This window comes from Oncorhynchus masou, chromosome 1, assembly GCF_036934945.1.
Source record: "Oncorhynchus masou masou isolate Uvic2021 chromosome 1, UVic_Omas_1.1, whole genome shotgun sequence".
In the NCBI taxonomy this organism is placed as follows: domain Eukaryota; kingdom Metazoa; phylum Chordata; class Actinopteri; order Salmoniformes; family Salmonidae; genus Oncorhynchus; species Oncorhynchus masou.
This window is the reverse complement of record NC_088212.1, coordinates 19244327-19260074: the sequence shown is the minus strand read 5'-3', so window position 1 is coordinate 19260074 and position 15748 is coordinate 19244327. Positions and strand designations below refer to the sequence as shown.

General features: G+C 43.2%; 1 protein-coding gene across 1 annotated transcript; it reads right to left on the bottom strand.

Moving 5' to 3' along the window:
- Window positions 1-3939: 3939 nt before the first annotated feature.
- Window positions 3940-10668, bottom strand: tchp (trichoplein, keratin filament binding). Its single transcript, XM_064954599.1, has 13 exons — window positions 10551-10668; window positions 10122-10327; window positions 9632-9842; window positions 9454-9510; window positions 9128-9196; window positions 8611-8784; window positions 8023-8135; window positions 7827-7893; window positions 7559-7731; window positions 7372-7453; window positions 7065-7250; window positions 6781-6924; window positions 3940-4216 (listed from the first exon to the last, which is right to left on the bottom strand). Exons 2-13 carry the CDS (start codon window positions 10319-10321, stop codon window positions 4184-4186), a joined length of 1509 nt encoding a protein of 502 aa, XP_064810671.1. The 5' UTR covers window positions 10322-10327; window positions 10551-10668; the 3' UTR covers window positions 3940-4183.
- Between the last annotated feature and the right edge of the window lie 5080 nt (window positions 10669-15748).

The following is a 15748-nucleotide window of genomic DNA, read 5'->3' as shown; positions in this document are numbered from 1 at the left end:
TCATACCACCCTCATGGAGTCTGTGTCTGACCGTTTGAGCAGACATGCACATTTGTGGCCTGCTGGAGGTCATTTTGCAGGGCTCTGGCGGTGCTCCTCCTGCTTCTCCTTGCACAAATGCGGAGGTAGCGGTCCTGCTGCTGGGTTGTTGCCCTCCTACGGCCTCCTCCACATCTCCTAATGTACTGGCCTGTCTCCTGGTAGCGCCTCCATGCTCTGGACACTACGCTGACAGACACAGCAAACCTTCTTGCCACAGCTCGCATTGATGTGCCATCCTGGATGAGCTGCACTACCTGAGCCACTTGTGTGGGTTGTAGACTCCGTCTCATGCTACCACTCGAGTGAAAGCACCGGCAGCATTCAAAAGTGACCGAAACATCAGCCAGGAAGCATAGGAACTTAGAAGTGGTCTGTGGCCACCACCTGCAGAACCACTCCTTTATTGGGGGTGTCTTGCTAATTGCCTATAATTTCCACCTGGCCCATGGGTGGTTTAATTTGCCCCCCCCCCCCCCACACACTCCAGAAAAACCCTGTAATGAGTAGTTGTGTCCAAACCTTTGACTGGTACTGTATATAAACACAGCAAAAAAAGAAACATCACTTTTTCAGGACCCTGTCTTTCAAAGATAATTTGTAAAAATCCAAATAACTTCACAGATCGTCAAAGGTTTAAACACTGTTTCCCATGCTTGTTCAATGAACCATAAACAATTAATGAACATGCACCTGTGGAATGGTCGTTAAGACTCTAACAGCTTACAGACGGTAGGCAATTCAGGTCACAGTTACGAAAACTTAGGACACTAAAGAGGCCTTTCTACTGACTCTGAAAAACACACAAAAAATAGCCCAGGGTCCCTGCTCATCTGCGTGAATGTGCTTTAGGCATGCTGCAAGGAGGCATGAGGACTGCAGATGTGGCCAGGGCAATAAATTGCAATGTCCTTTCTGTGAGACGCCTAAGACAGCGCTACAGGGAGACAGGACGAACAGCTGTTCGTCCTCACACGTGGTCTGCCACTGCAACACCTGCACAGGAGCAATACATCCGAACAGCACACCTGCGGGACAGGTACAGGATGGCAACAACAACTGCCTGAGTTACACTAGGAACGCACAATCCCTCCATCAGTGCTCAGACTGTCCACAATAGGCTGAGAGAGACTGGACTGAGGGCTTGTAGGCCTGTACTAAGGCAGGTCCTCACCAGACATCACTTGCAACATCATCGCCTATGGGCACAAGCCCACAGTCGCTGGACCAGACAGGACTGGCAAGAAGTGCTCTTCTCTGATGTGTCGCGGTTTTGTCTCACCAGGGATGATGGTCGGATTTGCGTTTATCGTTGAAGCGCTACACCGAGGCCTGTACTCTGGAGCGGGGTCGATTTTGGAGGTGGAGGGTCACAGCATCACCGGACTGAGCTTGTTGTCATCTCAACGCTGTGTGTTACAAAGAAGACATCCTCCCTCATGTGTTACCCTTCCTGCAGGCTCATCCTGACATGACCCTCCAGCATGACAATGCCACCACTCATACTGCGCGTGATTTCCTGCAAGACAGGAATGTCAGTGTTCTGCCATGGCTAGCAAAGAGCCCGGATCTCAATCCCTTTGAGCACATCTGGGACCTGTTGGATCGGAGGGTGAGGGCTAGGGCCATTCCACCCAGAAATGTGAACTTGGGAACTTGCAGGTGCCTTGGTGGGCGAGTGGGGTAACATCTCACAGCAAGAACGGGCAAATCTGGTGCAGTACTTAATGCAGCTGGTGGCCACACCGGTTACTGACTGTTACTTTGATTTTGACCCCCCCCCCTTTGTTCAGGGACACATTATTCAATTTCTGTGGAATTTGTTCAGTTTGTCTCAGTTGTTGAATCTTGTTATGTTCATACAAATATTTACCAATGTTAAGTTTGCTGAAAATAAACAGTTGACAGTGAGAGGACGTTTTTAGGTATTTATTTTGCTCTGGGGGAAAAAGTGTGCGTGTATATACAGTATACACACACTACCAGTCAAAAGTTTGGACACAACTAATTACAGGGTTTTCCTTTATTTTTCCTATTTTCTACATTGTAGAATAATAGTGAAGATATCAACTATGAAATAACACATATGGGATCATGTAACCAAAAAAGTGTTAAGAAATCAAAATATATTTTACTTGAGATTCTTCAAAGTAGCCACCCTTTGCCTTGTTTACAGCTTTGTGCACACTTGGCATTCTCTCAACCAGCTTCATGAGGTCACCTGGAATGCATTTCAATTCACAGGTCTGCTTTGTTAAGTTAATTTGTGCAATTTATTTCCTCAATGCGTTTGAGCCAATCAGTTGTACTGTGACAAGGTAGGGGTGGTATACAGAAGATAACCCTATTTGGTAAAAGACCAAGTCCATATTATGGCAAGAACAGCTCAAATAAGCAAAGAGAAACGACAGTCCATTATTACTTTAAGACATGGTCAGTCAATCAGGAAAATTTCAAGGAGTTTGACAGTTTCTTCAATGGCAGTCTGATTTATTTAGAATTCAAGGCACACTTAACCAGCATGGCTACCACAGCATTCTGCAGCGATACGCCATCCCATCTGGTTTACCCTTAGTGGGACTATAATTTGTTATTCACAATCCCCTGACCTCACTCAACCCAATTGAGATGGTTTGGGATGAGTTTGATCGCAAAGTGAAGGAAAATCAACCAACATGTGCTCAGCATATGTGGGAACTCCTTCAAGACTTGAAAAAGCATTCCAAGTGAAGCTGGTTGAGAGAATGCCAAGAGTTTGCAGAGCTGTCAAGGCAAAAGGGTGGCTACTTAAAATATATTGCTTTGTTAAACACTTTTGGTTACTAAATGATTCCATGTGTATTATTTCATAGTTGATGTATTCACTATTATTCTACAATGTAGAAAATAGTAAAAGAAAAACCCTTGAATGAGAACGTGTGTCAACTTTTGACTGGTACTGTGTATACATATATTTTTCCAGTGATTTTTTTTTTTTTTTAATATAATAACTTAAAAACAATCTGTTTGGGCTTCTTGCAGTCAACAAATTATTAGTATTTATGTTCCGGCCCCCTGAACATTTACTCAACAAAAAAAATAGTCCCGCAGCTGAATCTAGTTGATGATCCCTGCTGTAACCTAACTATGGAATTCTAATGTATAATTTAATATGATTCCAGCAAGTGTAGGAAGGAATGTTGAGAGATTTGGAACTGACTTGAACCATCTCATCTGTGCACATTTGTGTATCCCTGCAATGCCAATGTGCCTCCCCTGTGTTATTGCTTCCATTTTGAAATGCATCTACAGCTATCTATGCCAATTTCATATCAACACTTATTCAGGGGGGGCAAAGGATGCTCTTCACCAGCAATCTGTTGTTTGTATTGAATTCTAGTGATATCTTTTTTGAACCATCTAAGATGGTAGACAGGGTGCTGTATTTGCTTGTGTACGAGAACAGTGTTAGTGCTGTGACCATAGCTAGACTTGCAGCTTATGAATCATTTTCCCTCTTCCGTGTGTTTTTGTGCTCCATTTTGTAATGCTACTAAGTTTTTATTAAATGTGCAACTAATTGGATAGGATTGTAGATATCTCCTCTACAATTCTGCCAGCGGGTGGTCGTCATTATTAGCAGATGGTTCAGAGCTGTGTTATACTGTACTTGAAATGTGATCAAGGAAATGTCCCTCTGTGCTTCTCTTGTTCTGAATGGACTTTCAATAGGTGTCAGTCCTGCAGTTATCATAGATGCAGTGTTGTGTGTTTTTTTTATAAAAGTAATTTATAATTAACCTTCTCATGTTGTATTTGTGATAATGTAGTTATTCTGTCTATTAATGACCAAGTAATTATTTGTTATATTCTTGTGTGATGTGCTTCATCCATGAGAGCAGAAAAATGTGCAAAGAAAGGAACAGTGATTTATTTTAATGAAAAAAATTACAATTAAATCAAAAATATTATATAAACATAAAACCCAAGATTGTAATGCTATCCCTTACACACCATTTTGTAAAGCTCTACAACCACTTTCTGTAACTGATGAGCATGGTGTTGGAATACTTGATAAGTTCTAAACGCATTAAGATTAACTTTTTGTACAAATGTGTATAAAAACATATGATTGTGCTGTGTCTTTTTTGGCCTCCCAGGATCGTCATGTCCAGGCTGATCGGGGTCTGCTACGAATCTATGAGAGGAAGACTGTATGAATATGGGACAAAACTAATCAAGTGCTTTAGCAATTAAGAGCAAACATGGTAAGATATCAATCCAAATCAACTGCAATAGGCTTATACACTGAACAAAAATATAAATGCAACATGTAAAGTGTTGGTCCCATGTTTCATGAGCTGAAATAAGATGCTAGAAATGTTCCATATGCACAAAATCGACTCAATTTGTGCACAAATTTCTCCTTAGACAAGATAATCCATCCACCTGATAGGTGTGGCATATCAAGAAGCTGATTAAACACCATGATATTTACACAAAATAGTGGTTGTCACACAACACAATGCCACAGATGTCTCAAGTTAAGGGAGCGTGCAATTGTCATGCTGACTGCAGGAATGTCCACCAGAGCTGTTACAGAAGATTTAATGATAATTTCTCTACCATAAGCCGCCTCCCAACGTCAATTGAAAGAATTTGGCAGTACGTCCAACCGGCCTCAACTGCAGACCACGTGTATGGCGTTGTGTGAACAGAATGCCCCATGGTGGTGGTGGGGTTATGATATGGACAGGCATAAGCTACGGACAACGAACACAATTGCATTCATCCGCCGCCATCACTTCATGTTTCAGCATGATAATGCACGGCCCCATGTCGCAAGGATCTGTACACAATTCCTAGAAGCTGAAAATGTCCTAGTTCTTCCATGGCCTGCATACTCACTAGACATGTCACAAATTGAGCTGTTTGAAATGCTCTGGATCGACGTGTACGACAGTGTCATGACTTGCCCTTTTGGGTGAGGATCATAGCTGACAGAAATATGAAACTATTTCTGAGAAGATGTAATGTGATGTTAGCCTTCTAAATGAGAGAATTGTTTTTCATAGGAAGTCTTAACCACTTAGTCACCACACCGACGTGAGCACAGACATTACCCCCCCGAGTGCTTAAATAGGACTCGTGACAAAATGTATATTAGGCCAGCGAGACCGACAGTGTGAGCTGAAAGGTACGGAATGGCTAGAAACTCAGAAACTTTTAACAGAGAAGAAGAAAATCTCTACAAGACCAGAGAGCATGGAGCTGTGCCTACATGTTGAAATGATAAGACAATAGAGAACAAGGCAGTTAACCCACTGTTCCTAGGCCATCATTGTAAATAAGAATTTGTTTTTAACTGACTTGCCTAGTTAAATAAAAAATATATTTAAAAAAAGAGACCAAGCAGGTGGAAGGTGTGAACCGAACGTCACGAATGGTTACTCTATAGACCAGCTACCAGCAGTGGCAGCGGAATATGTTACAAATGGTTAAGAAATCTACAAAACTAAAGACTGCACATTCACAGTCTGCTGCTGTATATGTAAAATAGTCTAGGAAACTCGACCGAAAACGAGAAACAAAGTACAATTTCCTCTCACCACTCTATTCTAAGGAACAGAGCTGCTGAACAAGCTACGACTACAAAGGAGGGGGATCTCTGGTGGACAACCAGACTCTGTCAACTGACTCTTCAGAAAATGGACCGGCAATTTCAACACAGAGATAACAAAGGCATACAATCGTAAATATGTACATTGCAATTCTTTTCGAATGAGCAGCCAGCCGTTCATGTGCATAGTATTTCCATGAGCATAGTTATCAGCTGTATGTCCAATAGTGAAGTCCTTTGTCTTTTCTCCCACTTTCTTACATTCCCCTCTCTTTTCATTTTGTGTAACAAGCCATCATAACGGTTTAGTCCACTATGGACCTTTCATTGCATTGTGTTAGTAACCAATAACTATATCGTGTGAGTGTGTGTGTATGTAATTCTGTGTGATTATTTAGTTAGTAAATAAATAATTACGCCAATTTGTGTATCGCTGATTCATCATGGAGACGAGGGTTTGTGCAGATTTGAATTCAACAATGTTCAGAATGCGACTGATAGAAGGTAACAGTTAATTAATGAAAATGTAAGAGATCTATAAGAGTTCATTCGGAAAACGGTAACTCGTTAAATAAACTTTTTCTGTGGTGCCCCAAGATTGCTAATGAGTTAATAGTTGCGATGATTCATTTAATCAACATAATAATTAAACATAGTTAATTGATTTGATAAAACAATTGTCATAACATTAATGATAGCCAAGACACGACAACAGGGTGTTGCAGTTCCCGCCAATATCCAGCAACTTCGCAAAGGCATTGAAGAGAAGTAGGAAAACATTCTACAGGCCACAATCAACTCCATGCAAAGATGTGTTGTGCTGCATGAGGCAAATGGTGGTCACACTAGATAGACTGGTTTTCCAATCCACGCCCCTATAATTTTAAGGTACTGTATCTGTGACCAACATATTCATATCTGTATTCCCAGTCATGTGAAATCCATAGATTCAGCCCTAATGAATTTATTTCAATTTACTGATTTCCTTATATGAACTGTAACTCAGTAAAATCTTTGAAATTGTTGCATGTTGCGTTTCTATTTTTGTTCAGTATATTTTCCAAATGAATTGTTATCTGTATAGCTGCTAGGTAAAAATGTTGATATTGTGTGCCCAAATGAACAGGACCGTGGTTCAGTACCTTGTCCTGGTAGCCCTGCTGGGCCATTCTATGAGTCTCCAGCCTCAGCTCCTCCTCCTGCAACCTCAGGGCCTCCCTCTCCACCTCCTCCATCTGCTCCCTCCGTCGCTGCTCTTCCCACTGCCCCCGACGCCGCTGCTCCACCTGCAGAGGAGAGAGAACAATGAGCCACATTAGACAGCTTCATCCTCTAACCCATGTCAACAACTGACCCAGGTCAACACAGGCTGTTCAAGGCCTTTCATACATCCTTTTAGAATTGGAGTTTGAAGGTTCCTGCCAACCTGTGCATTGATCTCCTGCATCCGAGCCGTCCTGTGAACCTCGTCCTCCTCCTTCTCTTGGCGTCTGGTCTGCCGCTCCAGCTCTAGCTCTTCGATCAGCTCCTCGCGCCTCCTCAGAGACTCCTCCTGAGCCTTACGGTTCTCCTGCATCTTGACATCCAGCTGCTGTTGTCTGCCTGCCAGAACCTTCCAGGGAGAAAAGGAGACGCTTGGATTCTCTAGTCTTCTGTAGTTACAAAGACGCAAGCTTGGCACTCCTTGGTGTGTTGCTCATGTCCTACCCTCCCTTCCCCTCAGGCCCACTCACCTCCTGCATAAGCCTCTCCCTGGCTCTCCTCTCCTTCTCCCACTCCGCCTCCCGCTTCTCCCAAACACGCTGGGCCTCCTCCCTGACAAGACCAGTAATTTAACTTATACAATACAAACGCAGATCTCCACCCCATAGTCAGACCTAGACTGTTAGGGGGAGTCATGATAGTATTGGTTCTACTGACCGGTACAGGACATCAAACTCTGCCTCCCTCTCCCTCTCTAGCTGGAGCTGCTCTTCAATGACGTGCTTCATCCAGGCGGCATCCGCCACTGCCCTCTCCCGCCGAACGCTTTCCAGACGCTGGTCCTCCTGCTCCCCCTCCAGCAGGGCTGCCAGAATCTTGCGGTCCGCCTCCTGGTGAATGACACAGGCATTGCAAGCAGTGGTCACTGGTGAAGGGTGTGTCAATTCACATACAGCTGAGCAATTAAAAAAACAAGCGGACAAACCAGCTCCTCCTGGACCTGCTGGGCTCTCCTCTTCAGTTGGGCGCGGTACTGGCGGGTCAAGAATCGCCTGAGTAAGGAAACAGTTTGATCAAACCACAAAACAACAGCTACTGGACATGAGGCAGTTTTTCAGTCCAGATGGTTTATTTATAGTTTTCATCCTTGACTGAACTCTTCCAATGGGAGAGTCACTTACCCCATTTCAGATTTCTTGTGGCACTCCTCCACCTTCCTTCTCTCCTCCTCCAGCTTCTCCACCTCCCAGCGCTGGGACAGCAGGGCCTCCTGCTCCTTCTTCAGACACCTGGCCTGAGAAACAGAGATAGCATAGGGGCTCAGTCACACTACCAGCATTTACAGTGCAATTCCAAATTAGGCTTATGCGGGACTACCAGGTCTTACCAACAGGCTGCCAATACCAGAAATCATTCATCCTCAACAGTATCAAACAAACGACTGCCCGCCACCCCCATGAATCTGAAATGTTGCTTACCCCATGGACTGTATCCACGTGTTGTTTTTGTTGTATTTTGCTTGTGATTTATATTGTTGTATGTATTTACGCAGTATATGTGGTGATGCTGTTGAGTTTGAGATGAGATGCAAGACAAATTTTCTGAAATGGACAAATTATTATGAATATGTCATCTGACTGGTCTCCCTAGTCTTGCTTTACTCAATGCACTACACCATGTACAGTGCTTCTTCGTATGGTTTAACAGTACCATTTTCCTCCTTTGCAGAACTAAAGTGTCCAGAGACTGAACAACAGCTGCTTGCTTACCTCTTCCTCCCGGAGCTTGAGCTCTTCCATCTGTTTATGGAGCTCCTTGGCTCTCTCCCTGTCCTCTCCTCTTCTTCTCTCCTCTGCCTGCTTCATCCTCTGCAGCGCCTCCCGTCGACTCGTCTCGTATTCGTTCTCAAAGCGCCTCTTCTCCTCCTGGGCTGCCTCCTCGTGCTGCAGGTTTCAATGCAGGGATTACTTTGGATTACCACTTCATTGTCTTTCGAATGATAATCAGTTTAAGATATGTCTACACTATTTCTCTTATTTTGAATAAGCATTGTGGATGTCCACACATTTAAGGAATGTCTTATTTTTCACTCACCCTGATTAAAGAGTAGTCTAATTGGAGTTTATTTCCATAAAAGAATACTGTACTCACGGATGAAAGAATGCTCTTTAAATACTAATGACCATCTTGAAAGTAAATACTCAAACCTGAGTTAAAGCGCACTAACTAAAGTGAACTAAACCCTGCGACAAAAGGGTAATACTGGCTGTAGCATTGAGCGCATACCTGTTTTTTCACCAAGGTCTGTGTCTGCCAGTGGCTCACCACATGATCTTTATGTAAAGTTGACTCGACCTGTAGACACAAACAGTTCAATCAGGATTCGATACACAGACGAGATGGAACAATTGCATCACAAGCCCTTTGGTTTCCAGATCAAGTGTACTTGACAACAGTTGTACTATACAGCACTTAGTCACCAGTGTTGTGTTCATTACGCACCAAATGAACTGAAACGGGAAGAACTTGTCCAATAAGAAACACATGTTGTTGTGACGAACTGTCAAGGGCTAGTCATGGCATCCTAAACCTCCAATTCGTCGGCCACTAACCTTCTGCAACTCAGGGTTGTTTTTCTTCCAGTGCTCCCTCAACAGCTCTTTTGCTAGCTGTGTGGTGGAATAGTAAAACAACAAAAATCATATGTCAATGGTCATGCACTCTGCCAGCTCAGTGCTCGTGTATCTTATTTGTTTTTAAATAAACCGGATGAGGTTGGTGCCTCTATACCTTCTTCCTTCGTTCCTCTCGGCCTGAGCGGAGGTCTTCGGTCTTGTCCACCAGTTGCCTAGTCAGTGTGCTCCTGTCAGGGACAACATCCCGTAACTCAGCCTCAAGCTGGTCCCGCTCCTTCTGGAGCAGGGTCCTGAGACGCTCCCTGCGCTTCTCCAGACTCACCACCTTCTCCTCTTTCAGTCTCTCTTTGTGGTATGCTGACATACTGATAGATGGGAGAGAAAGGAGACAAGCCATTAACTAGTGATAATGGTTTTCAAGTATAATCCATTAGATCTACTGATGGTGTTCTTATCATTGTTGAACTATTGCCACTACAAGAAAATTTGGATCAATACTAGATACGATTGGAGAATCAGGACATTTTTTAAGCATGAAATTAGTTATAGCCTAATTCCCATCATAGTATCTCAGTCAATGAAAAGTTTCTGAAGTACAAACAATACAGCGGAAGGACAATACAGCCCTTGAGAATTAGGCCTACCTCTCCTGGTATGATTGACGAGAACTCCAGTGTGCCTGCTTACTGCTTACAACGTTCTGTTGTCTGTAGTACTTCGAGTTCATCTCCCATTGCTGCCGCCAACATGCCTCCTGTTCCCGCTGCCGGCAGTGCCGCACCATCTGTCTTTCCAGAGAACGAACTCGACTAGGCCAGTGGGCAGAGAGGGTTGGTAGAGCCATATAGATCTAGATGGGAAAACTCTATTCAGTTACCTATTTAGAAACGGATCCAACTGCTTCTGTTAGACAAAAGCAATGGACCAAGCCGTTACTTGCTAGCTACAGTAGATAGCGTAGCTAGCTAGATTCAAAATATGACGCCATCAGTAAAGTCCTAACAAAAGTTAGCTAGCGTAAAGTGAATCGATATTTGTCTTTACAAAAGTACTTTTTGCATCAAATTGCTTACCAGTCAATGTTCCCTCTCCAAAATATAATTTCAAAGTTATGTTTGTTTGAGGCTGGAGAAAATCCTTAGATTTCTCTCTTCCCGTTTCGCTTAGTAACCAAATCCCTTCCTAGTTACACTACGGAGACTCACAAGGGTCAAACAGCTCGATGAGTAGGGCATTGTAATGATGAATGCATTTTTTTTCTTCACATTTATTTAACCAGGTAGGTCAGTTGAGAACAAGTTCTCATTTACAACTGCGACCTGACCAAGATAAAGCAAAGCAGTGCGACAAGAATAACAACACAGTTACACATAAACAAACGTACAGTTAATAACACAATAGCGGGGAAAAATGAAAAATCAATGTACAGTGTGCAAATGTGGAAGAGTAGGGAGGTAGGCAATAAATAGGCCATAGAGGCGAAATAATTACAATTTAGCATTAATACTGGAGTGATAGATGAGCAGATGATGCTGTGCAAGTAGAGATACTGGGGTGAAAAAGAGCAAGAGGGTAAGTAATAACATGGGGGGATGAGGTAGTTGGGTGTGCTATTTTTGGATTAAAGATGCTTAATGTGAGTCTGGAAGGAGAGTTACAGTCCTAACCAGACACCTAGATATTTGTAGTTGTCCACATATTCTAGGTCAGAACCGTCCAGAGTAGTAATGCGGGAGGGTGCGGGCAGCAATTGGTTGAAGAGCATGCACTTAGTTTCACTAGCATTTAAAAGCCGTTTGAGACCACGGAAGGAGTGTTGTATGGTGTTTAAGCTCGTTTGGAGGTTTGTTAGCACAGTATCCAAAGAAGGGACAGATGTATACAGAATGGTGTCGTCTGCGTAGAGGTGGATCAAATAATCACCAGCAGCAAAAGCGACATCATTGATATATACAGAGAAAAGAGTCGGCCAGAGAATTGAACCCTGTGGCACCCCCATAGAGACTTCCAGAGGTCCGGACAACAAACCCTCCGATTTGACACACTGAACTCTATCTGAGAAGTAGTTGGTGAACCAGGTGAGGCAGTAATTTGAGAAGTTAAGACTATTGAGTCTGCCGATAAGAATGTGGTGAGATTCGGTGGGAATGCGGTGGGATTCAAAATGGTCTGTGATCTGTTTGTTAACTTGGCTTTCAAAGATTTTAGAAATGCAGGGCAGGATAGATATAGGTCTAGAGTGTCTCCCCCTTTTAAGAGGGGGATGACCGCGGCGGCTTTCCAATCTTTGGGGATCTCAGACGATACGAAAGAAAGGTTGAATAGGCTAGTAATAGGGGTTGCAACAATTTTGGCGGATAATTTTACAAAGAGAGGGTCCAGATTGTCTAACCCAGCTGATTTGTAGGGATCCAGATTTTGCCGCTCTTTCAGAACATCAGCTGTCTGGCTGTCAAGAATGGCAAGAATACAAGCAGCACTACAACCCAGGTCCATGTTTTTAATTCCACCTTTTTTGCTTTAGACCAGCTGGGTGTATTGTATTTTGCCAACCACTGACACTAGTTAACCTGTTTTGAGCCCCACATTTTTTGCAAAACATCAAATTAAAATACAATATGTTTAACGTGTCACATCAGTTTGCAAACAACGTAAAATTGTGTATATATATCATTTGGGTAATAAAGCTGCGTACAAACATGGTCTCTTTGTTTTCTTGAGGAAGGGAGCTCCAAAATGCAGGTGTTTCGGCCTGCTCAGTGCTTTCTGTGGTGGTAGTGCAAGCCAGCAGAAGATATGGAGCTTTGCGCCATGATTGGCTCAGTGTTCTGTCACTCATGGGGACACTACATCACCACCAAGTCTAAGGGTAGACTTAGAACATTCTATCCCCTTGGATGCTGCCATAGAGTTACATCAGAAGTGCCCATCCAAGAAGGCTGAAGGTCATAGGCCACACATAAAATGATGTCAAATCACGTTATATCTACAGTAGCTTTGTTTGGACATCATACTTTCAACATAATCATACTTTCAATATCTTAACTAGCAGTCATCATCATGAATCAAGTCAACAATCTACTGGCAAATCCTTTTTAATCCTTGTCATATGAAGAGAAATAATGAAGAAACAATATAGATCAAATGTATCGGTGCTCATCGGCCATTGGACATAAACATTACACAACGAGTTGGAAATCGCAAATCCAACTAAAAGTGGTTTGGAAGGAATCAGTGGCTAACTGTGAGTTCAAAACAATTGGGAACTCTGGAAAAAAGACCTATGACTGGGGAAAAAAAGTTTAGAACTTTCATCCAACTCTGAATTGTAAATGAGGAACTCTGGCCTCTTTCTGGAGCTACGACCTGAAGATCACCGACGTCATCATGATTCAACTTTTTTTTCTCAGAGTTCCCAGTTCTCAGAAAATGCCAGACTTCGATGGCAAAGTTTGATGACAAAATTTGCCCACAAAGGACAGCAGCGCCACCCCCTTGTTCAAGTGAGCACAGCACAATGAGATGAGTCCAAAAATGTCTTGTATGCTGCTCCATAATTGTAAAGTGCCAGGGAATTATGTATACTCTAGCTAAGAAAGTAATTCTAAGTTTATGTTGTGTAGTAAGCTCTTAGTAGCCCATGTGCCTCATCCTAATAATTTGGCCTATTTCCACCTCTTAATTTATCCTACGGTTCTGACTTGGTGTACAATAATTAAGATGTCTTATCTGCATAATATGCTGATGTGATATACTTGTTATTAGAATGCATCCCTTTGGGCTTTGGTGTTGGCAGTTGCACTTTTCTCTCACCTGGGGCTCAGTCACTTGGGGCCCAGAGAGGGGAGGGGTCAGGCTTGTCTTTTACATGTCTCTGGTGCTATGCAGAATATCAGAAAGGGAAGAGGACAGGATGGAACATTGTCTTCATATGTGAATGTGTCTTTACCTATTCTTAAATCTTGTGAAGGGATGGCGTGATTAATGGGGAACCGATTACTTGTCTCCACAATGTCTGTGCGCAAGTCACTCCCTCCTTTGGCATTGTGGGGAGGTGTATGGCAGTGTCTGGATCCATTGTATGTCCTTTCTGATATAGCACTTATCCTGGGATAGTGTATGACATAGAGGCTCACTCCCCTCAGTGAGCTTGTCCAGGAGAGGGGTCAAGAAGGGGTTTTACTTGAGATGGGAGTATCTAGAGTTGACAGTTGATTTATGCCATTGGATGAGTTGGTGATTTTCTGTTATGAAGTACCAGCAATGAGATGAGGGACCAAACTGAACGATAATTTATAGTGAATGCTATCTGGCTACAGGATACTCCTTTCACATTATAAAATCTTAACCTTGTGACCATCTGTGGTTCGTCATGTAGGTTGAGAGGGGTGTATCTTGGCTATAAAAGATCTTTGTACTTTTGTGTTGTCACTATCAACGGTTAATTAGAAATGGCAAATCGTTGAAAGTCAGTTGTTACGACAAATGAGTGAGGAGGTGTGGAGTCAGGCGCAGAGAGCAAAAGATGTGGGAAAAAACACGCTTTAATGTCCAGGAAAAATAACATGAACAAAAGTAGGAAAACAAATGATCAGAAATAATAACGGACAGCGCGAAACCCAAAATACAAACAAAATACACTCAAACACAGAACAGACGAACAAGCCCGCACGAAACAGAAGCGGGCTGAACAAACTATATATAACCCCACCCTAACAACCAAACAAGAAACAGGTGATACCAATCAGACAAAACCAAAGGAACACAGAACAACGGATCGGTGATAGCTAGTAGACCGGCGACGACGACCGCCGAGCGCCACCCGAACAAGAAGGGGAGTCACCTTCGGTAATATTTGTGACATCAGTGCTATCTTATTATTAAAGATGTAGTTTAAGTATAACTTTGACTGTTGTGTGAAGTTTGTAACTCTCCTCATTTGGTAATGCAGAAATTAGCCATCACAATAGTCCAACAATAATAATGGCTGGAGTCAATGGAATGGCATCACCAATAGAAGCATAGCCAAGAGCTGCCCAGTGACACAAGCCTACCAGACGAGCTAAATTACTTCTATGCTCGCTTCGAGGCAAGTAACACTCTAAAACATGCATGTGAGCATCAGCTGTTCCAGATGACTGTGTGATCACGCTCTCCGCAGCCGATGCGAGTAAGACCTTTTAAACAGGTAAACATTCACAAGGCAGCAGGGACAGACGGATTACCGGGACATGTACTCCGAGCATGCACTCAACTGGCAAGTGTCTTCACTGACATTTTCAACCTCTCCCTATCTGAGTCTGTAATACCAACATGTTTCAAGCAGACCACCATAGTCCCTGTGCCCAAGAACACTAAGGTAACCTGCCTAAATGACTACCGACCTGTAGCACTCACTTCTGTAGCCATGAAGTGTTTTGAACGGCTGGTCATGGATCACATCAACACTATTATCCCAGAGACCCTAGACCCACTCCAATTTGCATAACGCCCAAACAGATCCACAGATGTTGCAATTTCTCTTGCACTCCACACTGCCCTTTGCCACCTGGACAATAGGAACACCTATGTGAGAATGCTATTCATTGACTACAGCTCAGCATTCAACACCATAGTCCCCTCATAGCTCATCACTTAGCTAAGGACCCTGGGTCTAAACTCCTCCCTCTGCAACTGGATCCTGGGCTTCCTAATGGGCCGCCCCCAGTTGGTACCCACGCCACGCTTATCCTCAACACGGGGCCCCTCAGGGTTGCGTGCTCAGTCCCCTCCTGTACTCCTTGTTCAATTATGACTGCACGGCCAGGCATGACTCCAACACCATCATTAAGTTTGCAGATGACACAACAATGGTAGGCCTGATCAACGACGAGACAGCCTATAGGAAGGAGGTCAGACACCTGGCCTGGTGCCAGGACAACAACCTCTCCCTCCACGTGACCAAGACAAAGGTTTGTGAACTACAGGAAAAGGAGGACCGAAATTCTCATCAACTGGGCTGTTGTTGAATTTATTATGGATTATTATTATTATTTTCCACCATAATTTGCAAATAAATTCATTAAAATTCCTACAATGTGATTTTCTGGAATTTTTTTCTTCTCATTTTGTCTGTCATAGTTGAAGTGTACCTATGATGAAAATTACAGGCCTCTCTCATCTTTTTAAGTGGGAGAACTTGCACAATTGGTGGTTGACTAAATACTTTTTTTACCACACTGTGTGTGTGTATAACTGCATTGTTGGTTAGGGCTTGTAAGTAAGCATTTCA

Bases quoted from the DNA above. Each gene is read 5' to 3' on its own strand.
- tchp (XM_064954599.1), bottom strand. From the start codon at position 10,321: ATGGCTCTACCAACCCTCTCTGCCCACTGGCCTAGTCGAGTTCGTTCT. The intron at 7,251-7,371 runs GTGAGTGGGCCT...TCTCCCTGGAAG, and splicing joins GGGAGAGGCTTATGCAGGAG to GTTCTGGCAGGCAGACAACA. The intron at 6,925-7,064 runs GTTGGCAGGAAC...TCTCCTCTGCAG, and splicing joins TGCAGGAGATCAATGCACAG to GTGGAGCAGCGGCGTCGGGG.